At 34.6% G+C, this 14,419-nt stretch overlaps 1 protein-coding gene across 4 annotated transcripts in view; it reads left to right on the top strand.

Moving 5' to 3' along the window:
* The window catches only part of ODF2L (outer dense fiber of sperm tails 2 like), a 36,337-nt gene extending 23,033 nt beyond the window's left edge, over nucleotides 1-13,304 (top strand). For 3 of the 4 annotated variants that reach the window (XM_060142502.1, XM_060142503.1, XM_060142505.1), the window contains 7 exons: nucleotides 2,381-2,491; nucleotides 3,776-3,880; nucleotides 5,859-6,017; nucleotides 7,315-7,400; nucleotides 7,483-7,645; nucleotides 10,013-10,138; nucleotides 12,746-13,304. In XM_060142502.1, the coding sequence (XP_059998485.1) occupies nucleotides 2,381-2,491; nucleotides 3,776-3,880; nucleotides 5,859-6,017; nucleotides 7,315-7,400; nucleotides 7,483-7,645; nucleotides 10,013-10,138; nucleotides 12,746-12,874 (879 nt within the window). In that variant the 3' untranslated portion in view covers nucleotides 12,875-13,304. The remainder of the gene's footprint in view (nucleotides 1-2,380; nucleotides 2,492-3,775; nucleotides 3,881-5,858; nucleotides 6,018-7,314; nucleotides 7,401-7,482; nucleotides 7,646-10,012; nucleotides 10,139-12,745) is intronic. The other variant, XM_060142504.1, reaches the window with a different exon arrangement.
* Nucleotides 13,305-14,419: the final 1,115 nt, after the last annotated feature.

Genomic DNA, 14,419 nt, shown 5'->3' on the forward strand with positions numbered 1-14,419 from the left:
TCACCAGCATCACTGTCATCCTGGTTCAAGCCACCATCATGTCTCATTGTTATAGTGACTGCCTACCTCTTCTCTTTGCTTCTGCCCTTGCCTCTGCCCCTGCAGTCAGCATTCAGTGTAGCAGTAAAGCATTTCCTATAAAAATGTAAGTCAGACCATGTCACTGCTCTGCTCAAAACCCTTCAGTGATACCTTGATTAATAGAGTAAATATCTACAAGGCATTACACTATCTGGCTTTCCATTACCTCTCTGACCTCATATCCTTCCACGCTTCCCTTTGTTTTCTTGCTTTCTGCCACATTGGCCTTCTTGCTTTTTCCCCTAACTGGCCAGGCTTTCTCCCACCATTGCCTTTCTCTACAGGAATCCTCTTCCCTCAAAGAGCCATACTTCCTTTTGGTGTTTACTCCCAAGTCCCTTTCTCAGGAGGCCTCCCTGGCCCATTCCCAACTTGTCCTTACTGTCTTACTATTGTGTATGATATATTTTACTTCTTGTTTTTTGTCTATATACCCCTTATTTGTGTCTATCTATACATGAAGTACATTAAGCTCACAATGGAAGGGATTTTTGCTTCTTATGTTCACTACTAGAAGACTGTCCATTGCCTAGAGCATTTTCTAATAACTAGTAAGTATAATTTTTCATGTATTTGTTGATCATTTACATTTCTGCCTTTTGGAATTACCTACTCATTATCTTTTACATGTCTTTTTTCCTAATTATTATATAAGACCTCTCTCTGGTCTTTTGTTTTAATCTTTTGTCATAATCTTTTACTTTTTTCACATTTTGTTAGGCTCTTTAGTTTTTTGAGGGGCTATGAAATTTTGGAGATATATGTACATGTACATATGCATGTATATATATGCATGTGTGTGTTTGTATGTGTGTGTGTGTATATATCTTTTTTTCCTTTTCGGCTTCTGCTGGGAGTCTCACATTTCTGCACATCTGACTGCCTGTGATCCAGATACAGACTGTCTTTTCAAGGATGTTTGTATAGTGAACATCCTTGGAAGATAACAATGTTTCCTTCTACTAAAAGGCATGCTTACTACGTGTTATAAGAGATTTGGGTTCCCTAAACTCAGAGTTGCTTCTGTATACAACCCACCGCATGTACAGGTGTCATCTGGCCCTCTTGGTGTTGCTCTGCGGGAAGTGGGGCTTTGGAAACGAACACAGATGCTAATATCTGGCTACTGCTATTGCTTTGAGTAATAAAGAAATTAAGACTCTGACCCAGGAGTCTTGTGTCTTCTGCTAGCATGCATGAAACTGTGCTAGGCTAACTGGTAAACTTGGAGGATAAAATCTCAGACTCTTACAGTTCATGATATCATCTTTTGATTTTATGCTTAGTTAGGTTTTTGCTATCCTAAAATCAAATCAAATTTTACCTGGATCTTCTGTGAAAAACTTTAAGCTTAACTTTTAAATATTTAATACATTAAAATAAATATATAATTGTTTAATATAAAAATCATGTTTGCTGAAGGCAAATAGTTAAATCTGCTTTTTTCCTAATAAATGGTTGTCTTATTACCATTATATAGTGATCCATATTTTCCCCATTTATTCAAAAATCCAACCTTTGTCATACACTAAATATAATCTTAGTGTATTTTTCTTTTTCTATTCCATAGACCTCTATATTATTATGTTAGTGTCTTAATAATTTTAGTTCTTTATACATTTTAATATCTAATAAGTACTGAGATTCTCTAGTATCTTAAAATTTTTATTAGTCTCTTTATTTTTCCATATGAATTTTAAATTAATTTTGTCATATTCCTCTTCCCCTCAACTGTTATACTTTTGGTTGTAATTACAGTAAAGTTTTATTGATTTGGAAAAAACTGATATGTCAAGAGTATTGAGTCCTCCCTTCCAGGAACATGGTCTTTCTATTTTCCAAGTCTTTTTCATCAGTAAATTTTTAAAGTTTAAAAATAGGTCTTGGGGCTTCCCTGGTGGTGCAGTGGTTGAGAGTCTGCCTGCCGATGCAGGGGACACGGGTTCGTGCCCCGGTCCGGGAAGATCCCACATGCCGTGGAGTGGCTGGGCCCGTGAGCCATGGCCGCTGAGCCTGCGCGTCTGGAGCCTATGCTCCACAATGGGAGAGGCCACAACAGTGAGAGGCCCACGTACTGCAAAAAAAAAAAAAAAAAAGGTCTTGAATAAGTCTTATTAAGGTTGCTCATAAATATTACTAACTTCCTGAAATTCCTAATTTTAGATGGTAATTATATGCAATCAGAAATAATTATTTTATTAGGTTCGTTGATAAATGAGTTATGTTTTTTAATGCTATAGCACTGGAGTACAGATGAATTCTAATGATTTATAAAATCTATTTATATATTCCTTAATAGACTACACTAGCTGCTTTGAAGGACGAGATTGCCTCTGTTGAAAATGAGCTCTTAGAATTGCAAGAAGTAGAAAAACAACAGAAAACTCTTATTGAAGTTTATAAAGCTCAGGTGATCATTGCATTTATTTTAATGTTTGTTAAATTTGGTAGATAATTTAAAACACTGCATTTGTTTATGATGTAAAAAAGCAGAACTGAAGAAAGGTGGAGTTATTATTTGTGATAAAATATGATATATCCCAAATATTTCTTAAGGTCCCAAATACTTTTATAAAATGATGATTCTGCTGATTCCTGATTTAAATATCCTGTGTTTATATTGGTTATTCCTAAAAGTAGATCTAAAATTAATTACATAGGTTTAATGTGAACCTATAATAATCCTATTAGTTAATTTTGGTTATGTTTGTCATCTTGTATTTTTAATGGTATTGATTTAGAATAATGACTCCCTTCAAGGGTCATTAAAGCACAATATTTCCTCTTTCCAAATAAATAAAGTATAATTCAGATTTACTCACATGAAAGACCTGGAAGAGAACAGATGACAATATGTATGGAATAGAGAGTGTGTTAATTAGTAATTTATAGAAAAGCTTAAGTATTAGAAAGTTTAAGAAAAACTTCATTTGAAGGATGGGACTTATGTAGGTCCTTGAGTGGGTAACAAACTGTCAATAAAGAGCTTGACTTTCTTGGAAGAGAGTGTTTGAATTGAAGAATAATGAACTAAAGGTTAAAACTTAAGGAGGGGCATAATGTAGGTAAGTAGGAAGCGCTCCATCCCAATGGTTTAGATAGAAAATTGGAGTTGAGACATCCAGTTAGAATATTGCTGTCATCCCAGCTGGAGGTAAGAATGGAGGCTGTGATGGACTGTGCAGTGCGTTACTGGGAATGTCATCTGGGTCTTCCAGCTGGTTGTTCTGGTTTAATCCCCCATCAAGAATACTGTAGATGAGTTACCATATTCTTGACTCTGGGCCTTGTATAAAGTGCTCAGATATTTTTTGAGCAGATTTTGATTCGGAGTGTGAAATAATTGGTTTGGGAGCTAGTTTGGACCAGAGACTGATTCTTTAAAGTGACGTGGGCCTGCAAATGAGGATCTCTCTCTAATATTCAGAGCTCAGGTGAAGATTCTAGAAGTATTCATGGGAAAAGACAGGTAAATCATAAAAGGATTGTGGATTAGAGTAGAGCACTGAGTGATTCCTGTATTTAAAGAAGGAATAACATTAGATAAACATACTGAGAGTATTAATAGGAAAATGATAATGGGTTTAAAATTGAAATTTTAAAATTTAAATTCAATTTTTTAGCTTTTTATTTCATACAGTGGTCCTAATAATAAAATAATGCATCTTACTTTAATAATATATTTTATTTTCAGATACAGAAGTTGCAGGAAGCAGCTGAAATGGTGGAAAGCAGATGTGAAAGTTTGCTACAAGAGAATAACCTAATAACAAAAAACAAAAATAAAAAATTAAAGAAGGTAAGTTTGACATTTTAAACAATAAAATAATGTTTTATGTATGTTTTGTACTTTATGAATTTTATATAAATTCTTTAATTTTGGTCATTTTCTTTAGTTTAGACCTAGAAATTATCTGTTCTCGATTTCTGTGGCAGTTTGTTTTCTAAGGACATGACGTTTCGTCCAGGCTTGAAATGTTTGTTTGTGTGAATATTTTTTTTTACTTTTTCCAAAATATTTGGGAAATAACATAAATGTATAATTTTTCTGATACAAGAGCAGACTTAAGTAGCAGAAAAAATGGTTGTTTGTCACTGAGCTTCATGCAAAGTTGAATACCTTTCATTTTTAATCTTACCTTTTTATTCTGGTAGTAAATCTTTTGTGTACAAAAGCAAAGTAAATATTCTCTGCTAAATGCTTTTATGGAAGAAAAATAACATTAAAAAACCCAACATCATTTACTTTCTTTTCACCCTATTGCCAAAGAATGAGGGGAAGTTCAGTGTTGGCAAGTTATGATGTTTTTATGAATATTTTTAAGTTTTTAAATGAAACTGCATCCCTTTTTGGGTCTTTTCACGTTGTTTTGGTAAGGAAGCAGCAAAAGTTGTAGGACGCTGACTCCCCTGACTCCCGGCTGGGGACATCATGGGATGTTACTGGTCAGTTCCAACAGAGTGTAATAAGGTGACTGTCTCTGGGTTGTCCCCACATCTTGGAATTGAGAAGTCTGAGTGAGGCACCAATGTGAAGAAGAAAGAGGTCAGCCAGAGCAGACATTCTGCTGGTTAAAAGAGATAAAGGTAGCCTATCAAATGTGCAACTTACTACTTAGAATTATCAATACTTTTCACCTATTTTTAGCAGAGCAGAGAAGAAATCGTTTCATACCTCTTGATCAGTTTTTCTCATGAGACATACCAATGCAAATATCTCCTCTTTTGTAGGCAGCACTCTAAATAAATGTCTATTTAAAAAGCCTATTCAAAAGGCCAATGGGGCAGGAGCCTGTGATTTTCAAATACTGTGAGGTCACAATGTTTTCTTACTGGTATTAAACCAGACAAGCCATTATTATTTGTTTTTCTAATGAAATGCATCCTTTTTCTTTCCTACTGTTTTAAGTCTCCTGGTTTTCTCATGGGCTCTTAGATGTTTGGGGACCCAGAGGTAGGCTTTGTTCTGCTTTTATCTTTTGTGATCAAGAATGCCAGATGTTGCACAGCAGCTCTGTGTGTTTCCTGTCTCAGGGAAAGAGTCTAGCTTTTGTTTTCCCTCCCTATGAACATCCTAAGTGCCCTATGTCTTGTTATTTTTTCTTAACTAGCAGTACAAGCATTTTTTTAGGGCTGCTGCTTGTCACATCTCCACAAAAGTGCCACAGTGAAGAATTGCAGCAGCCAAAGAGATTAATATAGATACAGTTAGATTTGTTCTTAGTAACATATAACATTAATGATCAAATTATAGTCTACTGAGTACTGATGATATTAGCTATTTTGAATTTATATACAGTAAACCTACTGATTTGGACTAAGCTGAGCACGGCAAGGCTGCTCTAATTGAAATATCTGAGTTACCAGATCGAATGACAGAGAGTCTAAAGTTACTTTAGCCTGATGGCTGGACAGCAGAAAACTACCATACCAGCTTTCTTAGTAATATCTATACTTGAATATAAATGACAGAATTCAAAAAAGTTTACTTTCCTAAGTAATTTAAACAATCTCCCTGCAAGCTAATATTACCATAGTCTTTTATTCAGCAAACTTTTTGGAAACTAATTGAAGTCCAGCCCACTTTTGAGTCATACATTCTTATTTAGCAGAGGCTAACTTAAAGTTTATTCTTATTTATTTGGTTAAATCTTTTTTAAAAAACTATTATACCTAAAACATTTACTATATTGCAAGCATATCTAGTATTTAAGATAGTAGAAACGTTAATGCTGAATGTGTGATCTTGCACTTATTTCCCTAATGCTACAACTCAGGTGAGAGGCCAGATGGAGTCTCATCTGAAGGAGTTAGAGCACAACCGCGATTCCTTGACGGCAGCAGAACAGAGGCTTCACGAGTGTCAGGAGAGCCTGCAGCACCACAAGGGGAAATGTGCAGACCAAGCACACGCCATTAGGGAGCTTCAGGGCCAGGTGTCCAGCCATCATTTGGATTTTTGCTAGATGTGTTAAATGCTTTGGAATAATTTCACCAGTTGAGGGCACTCATGTCAGGGGGTGATTATTTTACTCTCATCTAAATAAGTTGATAAAAGGTCAGTTTCATGCAAATACTATATTATTTTCAAGGTATTTTTTTAAATATTGGTAATTAAATTTGCTGATTTAGTTTATTCATACAAATCTGTATTTAGACATTTGAGGACATAGTAATAGCATGAGTGAAGGAACAAAGCTATGTTTACATGTATATTTTTTGATGTTAGGATAAGGTAAATTACTGTAATTTACCTTACAAAAACTAGAATTTATTTCAATTAGAATTATGTACCAAGTTTATTTGTATTATTCTCAATTTTTTTTTCAACATATACTTTTTTTACTCCATCAGAAGAGAGATCGTGGGTGCCATACAGCCATCTCTTAACTCAGTGCCTAGCACATAGTAAACAATAAATATTTTTTTAATTATTTTTCAAAGAAGCTTGTTCAAAGGTGGTGGCAAGTCTTTTTCTTTATCTGCAGAATAATTTTAGGAAGGATTCCCTATCTTTCAAATGTAATCTGGATTTAATATTGAAATGCAGCCTCATTTTAAAAACAGGCAAACAAAACTTTGCTGAGTTTAAGTTCCTGAAAAGAGATCTTTCTAGGAAAATGTCAGATCACACAGATAACCTAAATTACTAATTGAAATTATGAGAAAAATTCTATTTTTATTTTTCAAAACATCTTAAACTATTTAAATATAGCTTTTGAAGCAATGGGAAGAATATTCTGTCTTGGCATGGGCAGGTGTGTCTTTGGTTGATTTGCTTATCTATTTTATTTTGCTTCTCACAAATACGGTTTTTACTCAGAGTTACAACTTCACAGATATTCAATTATCAATCACTATCTGTAAGTGAAACAGAAAACTGTAAGAGTAACCCTAAGTATCCAACAATAGGAGATTACTGTTTAAAATCTTCACATTTACTTAATAAATGTTCTTTTTCAATAAAACATTACTCAGAATGTTTTAATTGCCATCTTTCAGTAAAATTTTTCGTAGATTTTCCGTGAGGCAACGTAGTTTTTTTTTTAATTAACCAGGAATTTAAGAACTTGTATTTTAACAATGTAATATTTCTTGGTGTCTCTCTGTATAGGAGTAATAATAATATTTATACCTTCTTCTTTTTTATAATTGTTCTAATGATAAACTATATAGATTTCTTTGGAAGTTGATTATAAAGAAAATAACCAAGAAAACTTTTTTCTCCTTTAGGTTGATGAAAATCATGATCTTTTGACAAAGCTTTCTCTGGAAGAGGAAAATTATCTTATTCAGTTGAAATGTGAAAACCTTAAACAGTAAGTATTAAATTGACTTAAAATTGGTGTTACCTTTTTTTCTACACAGTATAATTTTAAAATATATGTCTTCTGTAAAAAGAAAATTAGAACAGATGGTTGCAGAAAATAAAGAGCTTGAAAAGAAGCTGGCAAACCAAGAAGGATGTCTTAAGCATACCAATCTTGAGTTTAAAGAGAAATCTGCAGAATATAGAGCATTGGCCAGACAGCTGGAAGCTGCTGTAGAAGAAGGAAGACAAAAGGTACAGATGGCCTTTATTCAGAAACTTTTTAATTAGTTTACCAAAGAGTCATCTTTTGAAACAGACAATATCTCATCTTGCCAAACCTACAGTTATTGTTTTTATCCTGATGACAGGGTGAAGGGAGCAATTACATTTTTGTTTTTTACCTGCTTTTCCCTTTTGGAGCTAAACAGATAGATTACTGGTCCAGAGTTACTTCACTAAATAAATGATGATGTGGCAGGGTAAAGGGCAGAGATGGAAAACACTTTAAAGAAGTCCCCTCTCTTTTTTTTTAAAATGAAACCACAGCAAATATGCAAATTATTGAACCTTTTGGTTTTGATCAGGATTCAGTGAGCTATAAAGCTCAACTCCCTTTTCTTTTGGCAAATGTTGTTGTATAAATAAATACAGACAAGAATTAATTTCCAGTTAAATCCATCTGGATAGCATTTAATACATATCTCACTGTCTGTCAAGCATTCTGCTAGTGCTTATGATGCAAAGATGAATAAGACCTGGCCTCAGCTCTCAGGACACTCACAGTCCAGTAGGGAGATAACATGTGAACAAACAAATGTCATCCAGCAAGTAGGTGCTACAATGCAGGGAAGATACAAGGTACATCAAGGGAGTGTGGTTAGTTCAATCTGGAGAGGAGGAGAAAATGATTCAGGAAGATCTCAAAGAAGAGGTAAATTTATCAAGTGATTTGAAAATGTAATCTTGAAAGACACGAGGTGGGCTTTGGAATCCACAAAAAGTAGATTTGAATTCTGGCTCTGACACATTATACCCTGACCCAGGGCAAGCTACTTTCTAAACTTTAGTTTTTTAATTGATAAAATGGGGATGATGAATTTCCTCATAGGATTGAATGATGCCAAAAGGAGATTGTCTATACCCTGATGACTCTCAGAAGTATATCTCCGCCCCAGACTTTTCTCTATCCTGACATCTAAATTCATATATTCTGCTACTTATTTGACATCTCCACTTAACATAGGCATCTCAAACTTAACATGTCCAGCACCAAATTTTGAATCTATCTGTCTAGACTCTCTTCCACCCATGGTCTTTCCCAAGCCTGTTAAAGGCAGTTACACAAGGGTGAGATAACATCTGATATCCTTGAAATGTGGCTCTTAAATTGTAAGTGTCATATAGATATATTTTGATTTTTTTTTAACTCCAGGAAAGCAATTTAAATTGACTTTGAAAGGCACATCATTGAATGAAAGCTAAGTAGTAAAGTGTACTGCCAATGATAGACGTGTAATCCAGATTTCTCAGTCCCAACCTTTGGGAGGAAAATAAGAAGTGACTTTATCCTGGGTTCAGACTAAATGGACTTTGGAAATGCTAGGTGCTCTCAGATTCCTTCTCACAAGAGTTCAGTTCCCAGAGATGTGTCTGCCCTCTCCTTTCTTTCCTGCTACAATGGAATATGGGGTTGTCTTTAGTTCCTACCACATGAGGAGTGCCATCACTGCACTGTCACCATTGTCTACACTGCTGGACATTGTAAAGGACACAGATACTTGTCCTGAGGGCCCTTTCTCCCACAGCTTCAAATCCTGCTATCCTTACAATCACCCTTGGAATTTGTGCACAAGAAATCTTTGTAAATAACTTTATAATAACTTAGAACTTAGTCCATGGGAGTGAGATTAGAGGACAGTCCTTTCTACTAGCTCCTTGCTCCTGAACTAGTCCCTGCGTCCACTGTCATTCTTATGGATCCAACCCAGCATTCCTGCAGATAGGCTCCCAAGTACCTGAATCCTTGGATGAATGTAGCTAAGCTAGACTTTCTGCTAAAATAAGCCATCGGAGAAATATGAAAACTCAAATTCAGAACATTTTGGAAGTGAATGAATGAAAAACCAATCTCGTGTGTGTGTGTGTGTGTGTGTGTGTGTGTGTGTGTGTGTGTGTGTGTGTGTGTGGTGTAAATATCACCTACCCTGCCCCCAGTTCTGTCCATCCAAGTCTATAATCAGCGTTGGTTGTGGACTTTATATGTCCCACCACCACTCCAGACACCATGGTAAATATAAATACTGTAAAACATGGCAATTGGTCAACAGGTTATAGAAATATAGTATTGGGGAAAACCTACCAACGTCACAGAGCAGTGCAAATACGTATACCTCTTCCACTTCAAGCTAATTTTTCAGGTACTTACACAGCAAAGAGGAGAATACATGCTTACACTATGCATTTCTCAAGATAGAACATCTTTAAACACTTTCTAATTAAATTGTCTAATATCCAAATAATACCTGTTTGGAAAGAAGTGATACAGTATAACGATGTCAAGGCTTTAAATCATATTTTAAAGAAAGCACATTTAGTTTTTTCTTTTAATTAAAATTACAGGTTTCTGAAGAAAGAGAGAAAATGTCATCTAGAGAAAGGGCTTTACAAATTAAAATATTAGATCTGGAAACTGAGCTTAGAAAGAAAAATGAAGAACAAAATCAACTTATTTGCAAAATGAACAGTGTAAGTATTAGTATGGCTTAATGTATTTTCATTAAAAATAAGTTAGCGGGAGATGCAAGAGGGGAGACATATGGGAACATATGTTTATGTATGACTGATTCACTTTGTTATAAAGCAGAAACGAACACACCATTGTAAAGCAATTATACCCCAATAAAGATGTTAAAAAAAAAAAAGTTAGCATTTAGCATTCTTACCTTGGAGTTTAGTTATAAACAATTAAAATACAAAGTGAGGGGAATCAAGGCTATTGCTTTACTGATAGTATTAAAAATAACAAATAATATAAATCATAAAAAATAAAAATGGGGGCTTCCCTGGTGGCGAAGTGGTTGAGAGTCTGTCTGCCAATGCAGGGGACACGGGTTCGTGCCCCGGTCCGGGAAGATCCCACATGCCGCTGAGCAGCTGGGCCCGTCAGCCATGGCTGCTGAGCCTGCGCGTCCGGAGCCTGTGCTCCGCAACGGGAGAGGCCACAACAGTGAGGGACCCACGTACCGCAAAAAAAAAAAAAAAAAAAGTCAGCATTTGGGCAAAGAATTATTATCCTGCATCCTTGGTAGCATCTATTACATTTCCCCCGAAGTCTCATCAGGCCCTTTCCCTGCATATTACTTTTACATGACAAATGCTTAATGAAAGTTACAGATATCATTGACTTATTTTCTTTCTAATATGAGTTTTTCAGTTTTTAAGATAAACACTTATTATGAGTTAGATTTTGATATGTCTTAAATAATGCATATTATATTTTAGAAAGTTATAAGTTGGTGTTAAGTAAACATTTTATATCTGCATGTGAAGTGGATACTTTGGTCCACTCAGCCATGAGATGAGAATACCAAATTGGCTGTGTTTAATTAGTCTTCTAATGTTTTTTCCTAACTATTCATGAAACAGTCAGATGGCATAACAAACTGTGAAAGCTGGCACTAGTTGGGACTGAATTACTTGAAAACTATCTACTTAACAGTGACACAGGAAATAATACTTTATTTTTTCCAGGAGCCAAACTCCATGAAAACTATTTTTTCATTCCCAAGCATCTAAATCATTGAAAACCTGAAAGGTTCAAAAGTTAAATGAGTTTTGACGTGCAATATTTTAATTTTATTGCCATCAAAAGTTCCATGGCAATTTAATCAGAACAAAACATTTCTCATCTTTAATTTAGCACAGGCCTTCCCTTTATTTCAAAACTTTTTTTTTTAACTCACTGTCAGACTTTCTGTTGTAAAATATGTGTGACATTCTTTGTGTAATTGAAACTTCTGAAAAAATAAAATAAGTATTAAGATGAGGTGTGTTTGCTATAATATTCCCAGTACTTGGGAATATTAAAGCTGCTAAAATAGGTAGATTTAAGATCTGATGTTTTGCTAAACCTGATCATTTTTACAGTAGTAAGAAACTAGAATTCTAACCATAGATTTAGACATTGCTGAAAAATGGGTTTATGAGTTCTTTCCCTTCCAGAGGGCAGTTAAGTTGGCAATTCAGTATTTGTTTTGTATACAAGGCTTAGCTCCATCTGAACTGTAAGCACCCTGAGAGGCTGTCTCATAGTTAATTGTATGCTGGTGTCTTCTAGGGTGCCCTGCCCACAGTGGCAGGCCTCTACAGATTTTCTGCCCAGGTGCTCCGGGGGAGGGCGGAGTGCTTGCACAGACCCAAGGGTGACCCTCAGCAGCTTACCTCAGACCAAGAAGCCTGACATGTCTTTGGAGTCTTATATATTATACTAAAATCCATGTATATTTTGCTTTCTACCTTACAGTATGTGTGTTTGTATTAATATTTTTCCCTCCCAAGTTGTTGAGTAAAATCGATGTTCCTCAAAGATTCACTATATACATTCTGTGACTTTGTGTAGCTCAGCCTAGCAAGTTGTTTCATACCACCCACCACACTTCCCCTGGGGGCATCGCTCAGTTTCACAAGGTATTGGGTGTCATTGAACACCTGATAGGAAGGATATAAAAGATTTTTCTTCTCAAGGTGCCTACATTTTAGTTGGAAGCTAGATGATATTTGCAGCCTGTCTATCTAAAGTATTTTCAGTGAACAGATCTCTTGGGAATTTATATGCAGCTGAATATTTTAAAAATACATTACATTTAAAATTTTTTCCTCAAAGAATACCTATGATATTGAGCTCATTTTATTTTTTAAAAGATTCTAAAAATAAAATATTCATATTATCAAAACTAGAATTCTATCAGTTTTTAAGATAGCAAAAGTCATTCTTTTAGGCAAAGAAAATGGCAAAAACTAGTATTAAAATATGTCATGTTAAATGTAATAGAAATTAATAGTTTTAAGTAAAATTCATTTGAGTTAATCATGTTAAATATGTAATAATTTGGGGCTAAGTGAAGGTGTATTACAACAAACTGTCACAGTAGAGATCAACCATGTATGTGCTTTATTCTAGATTTTAAAGAAAAGTGAGCTCTAAGTTAATAATCAACACATCAGATGTTAGGATTCTTTCTTTAAAAAAATTAAAAACCATGTATTCAATTATTGTGTATATAAATTTTATATTATGACTATCCTTTGATATGAATGTCATTATTAATTATCTTTATTTCTTTTTTTATTTAGAAAGCACAACATCAGGAAGTATGTTTGAAAGAAATACAGCATAGTCTTGAAAAGTCGGAGAATCAAAATGAGAGTATTAAGAATTATTTACAGTTTCTTAAAACTTCTTATGTAACAATGTTTGGATAAATTGTTGGATTATTTTCTATAAGCAATAGGTTTTTACTATGAGTCTAAAAAGTAATTAGATAAAAATTAAATATACTATCTGTTGCTATATTTTATGATTTATGGGTGGTACTATTAGGGTTTTTATGTAAAGATTTTTGAAACAATTTATTATCCAGTTGAAACTTTAAAACAAGATACATGTTAGTATTCCTTTTTTGCTGGATAATCTTCACTTAGCTCTGGATTAATATCTATTTAATTTATTTTGGTTTTTGGAATATTTTACACACAGAAAAGAAGCCAGAATCATTCTTTGTAGCAACCATTCAAGTGAATTTGTAATAAACCTAGGCCAATTATGAGCCAAATACATGATTTTAAATAATGTATATAATTGTTTTACATTATGGTGCTGTATATTTATATATTAATATAATAAAGGAAAATATTCTGGATATTATTTTTAATAATGATATAATTGCATACTTTCTAAAGATACCAAAGGTCTCAGTGTACTTAATATTATTTCAAATATGCAGAGATGCCATTATAATTCCTGTGAGGTTTTAAATATAGAATTTTAAGTCATGGCTACTAAATGCCAACTGACGGTAACAGGTGAAAATACGTTGGCATGCATTGTTTCTTTACAAAGAATAGGCATTTAGGCTCTCCTATAAATTCAGTCTCTTTTGTTCTTCATCTTATGTTAGTGATTGTCTGATATTATTAGTGTAGACATTCTGAAACCCCTGAGTTAAGTGAAAGATTAAAGGGGAATAACTTGTCCCACCCCTACCCATGGCCAGCTCACATGGGATGATCAAAATAAACACTCTTAATCCCAGGAAGCTTTAGAATAAGGTGTTTGTTATTGGGATGACGTAGAAGAGCTACCAAGAACGTGTTCTCTGTAATCTCCTAGCCTATGTGTCAAGGCAGGATACTCTAAAAGGGGAGGGATGTAATTGACAAGGGATCAAGTAGTAGTGACTTCTCTCAGAGAAAGGCTTGAGAGCTGTTTATTCAAAGAACACTCAGGTCTCAAAAGATTGTTCAAAGAGGCAAGTTGTGTACTACACAGTCCAGCCTATGAACAGAGCTCAGTCCCCCCAAGGTGTTTTATCCACTTCTGACTAGAAATGGGGGCCTGCTTATCTCTGGTCCCCTCACTCCTAAGACTGCCATATCATCTGCAGGGGCTTACTTCCCTGTGACCCAACTGCTTCATAGTATTTTTCTTAAAATAGCAAAATACAGTAATTTCAGAAACTGGCCACATTTCTTTCCCAACAATTGCCAACAATATTAGAGTTGCCTTTTAATTTTAAATCATAGTACTTGTGGTACTAAAACATATGCTTGACCCTTGTGGTCCTTTCTTCATCTCCTACGGCAAAGACAGCCTTAGGAAATACTCACGTGAAAGAAAACTAAGGTTCTTGAGTATATCCCACTAGACTGTGAACTCTTTAAGGGCAGAACTGTATCTTATTTATGATTCTGTTTCAGCCACCACAGAATACCTGATATGGATACTCAGTTGATGTTTGTGAATAGGTA

This window comes from Lagenorhynchus albirostris, chromosome 2 (genome assembly GCF_949774975.1).
Source record: "Lagenorhynchus albirostris chromosome 2, mLagAlb1.1, whole genome shotgun sequence".
NCBI classification, from domain to species: domain Eukaryota; kingdom Metazoa; phylum Chordata; class Mammalia; order Artiodactyla; family Delphinidae; genus Lagenorhynchus; species Lagenorhynchus albirostris.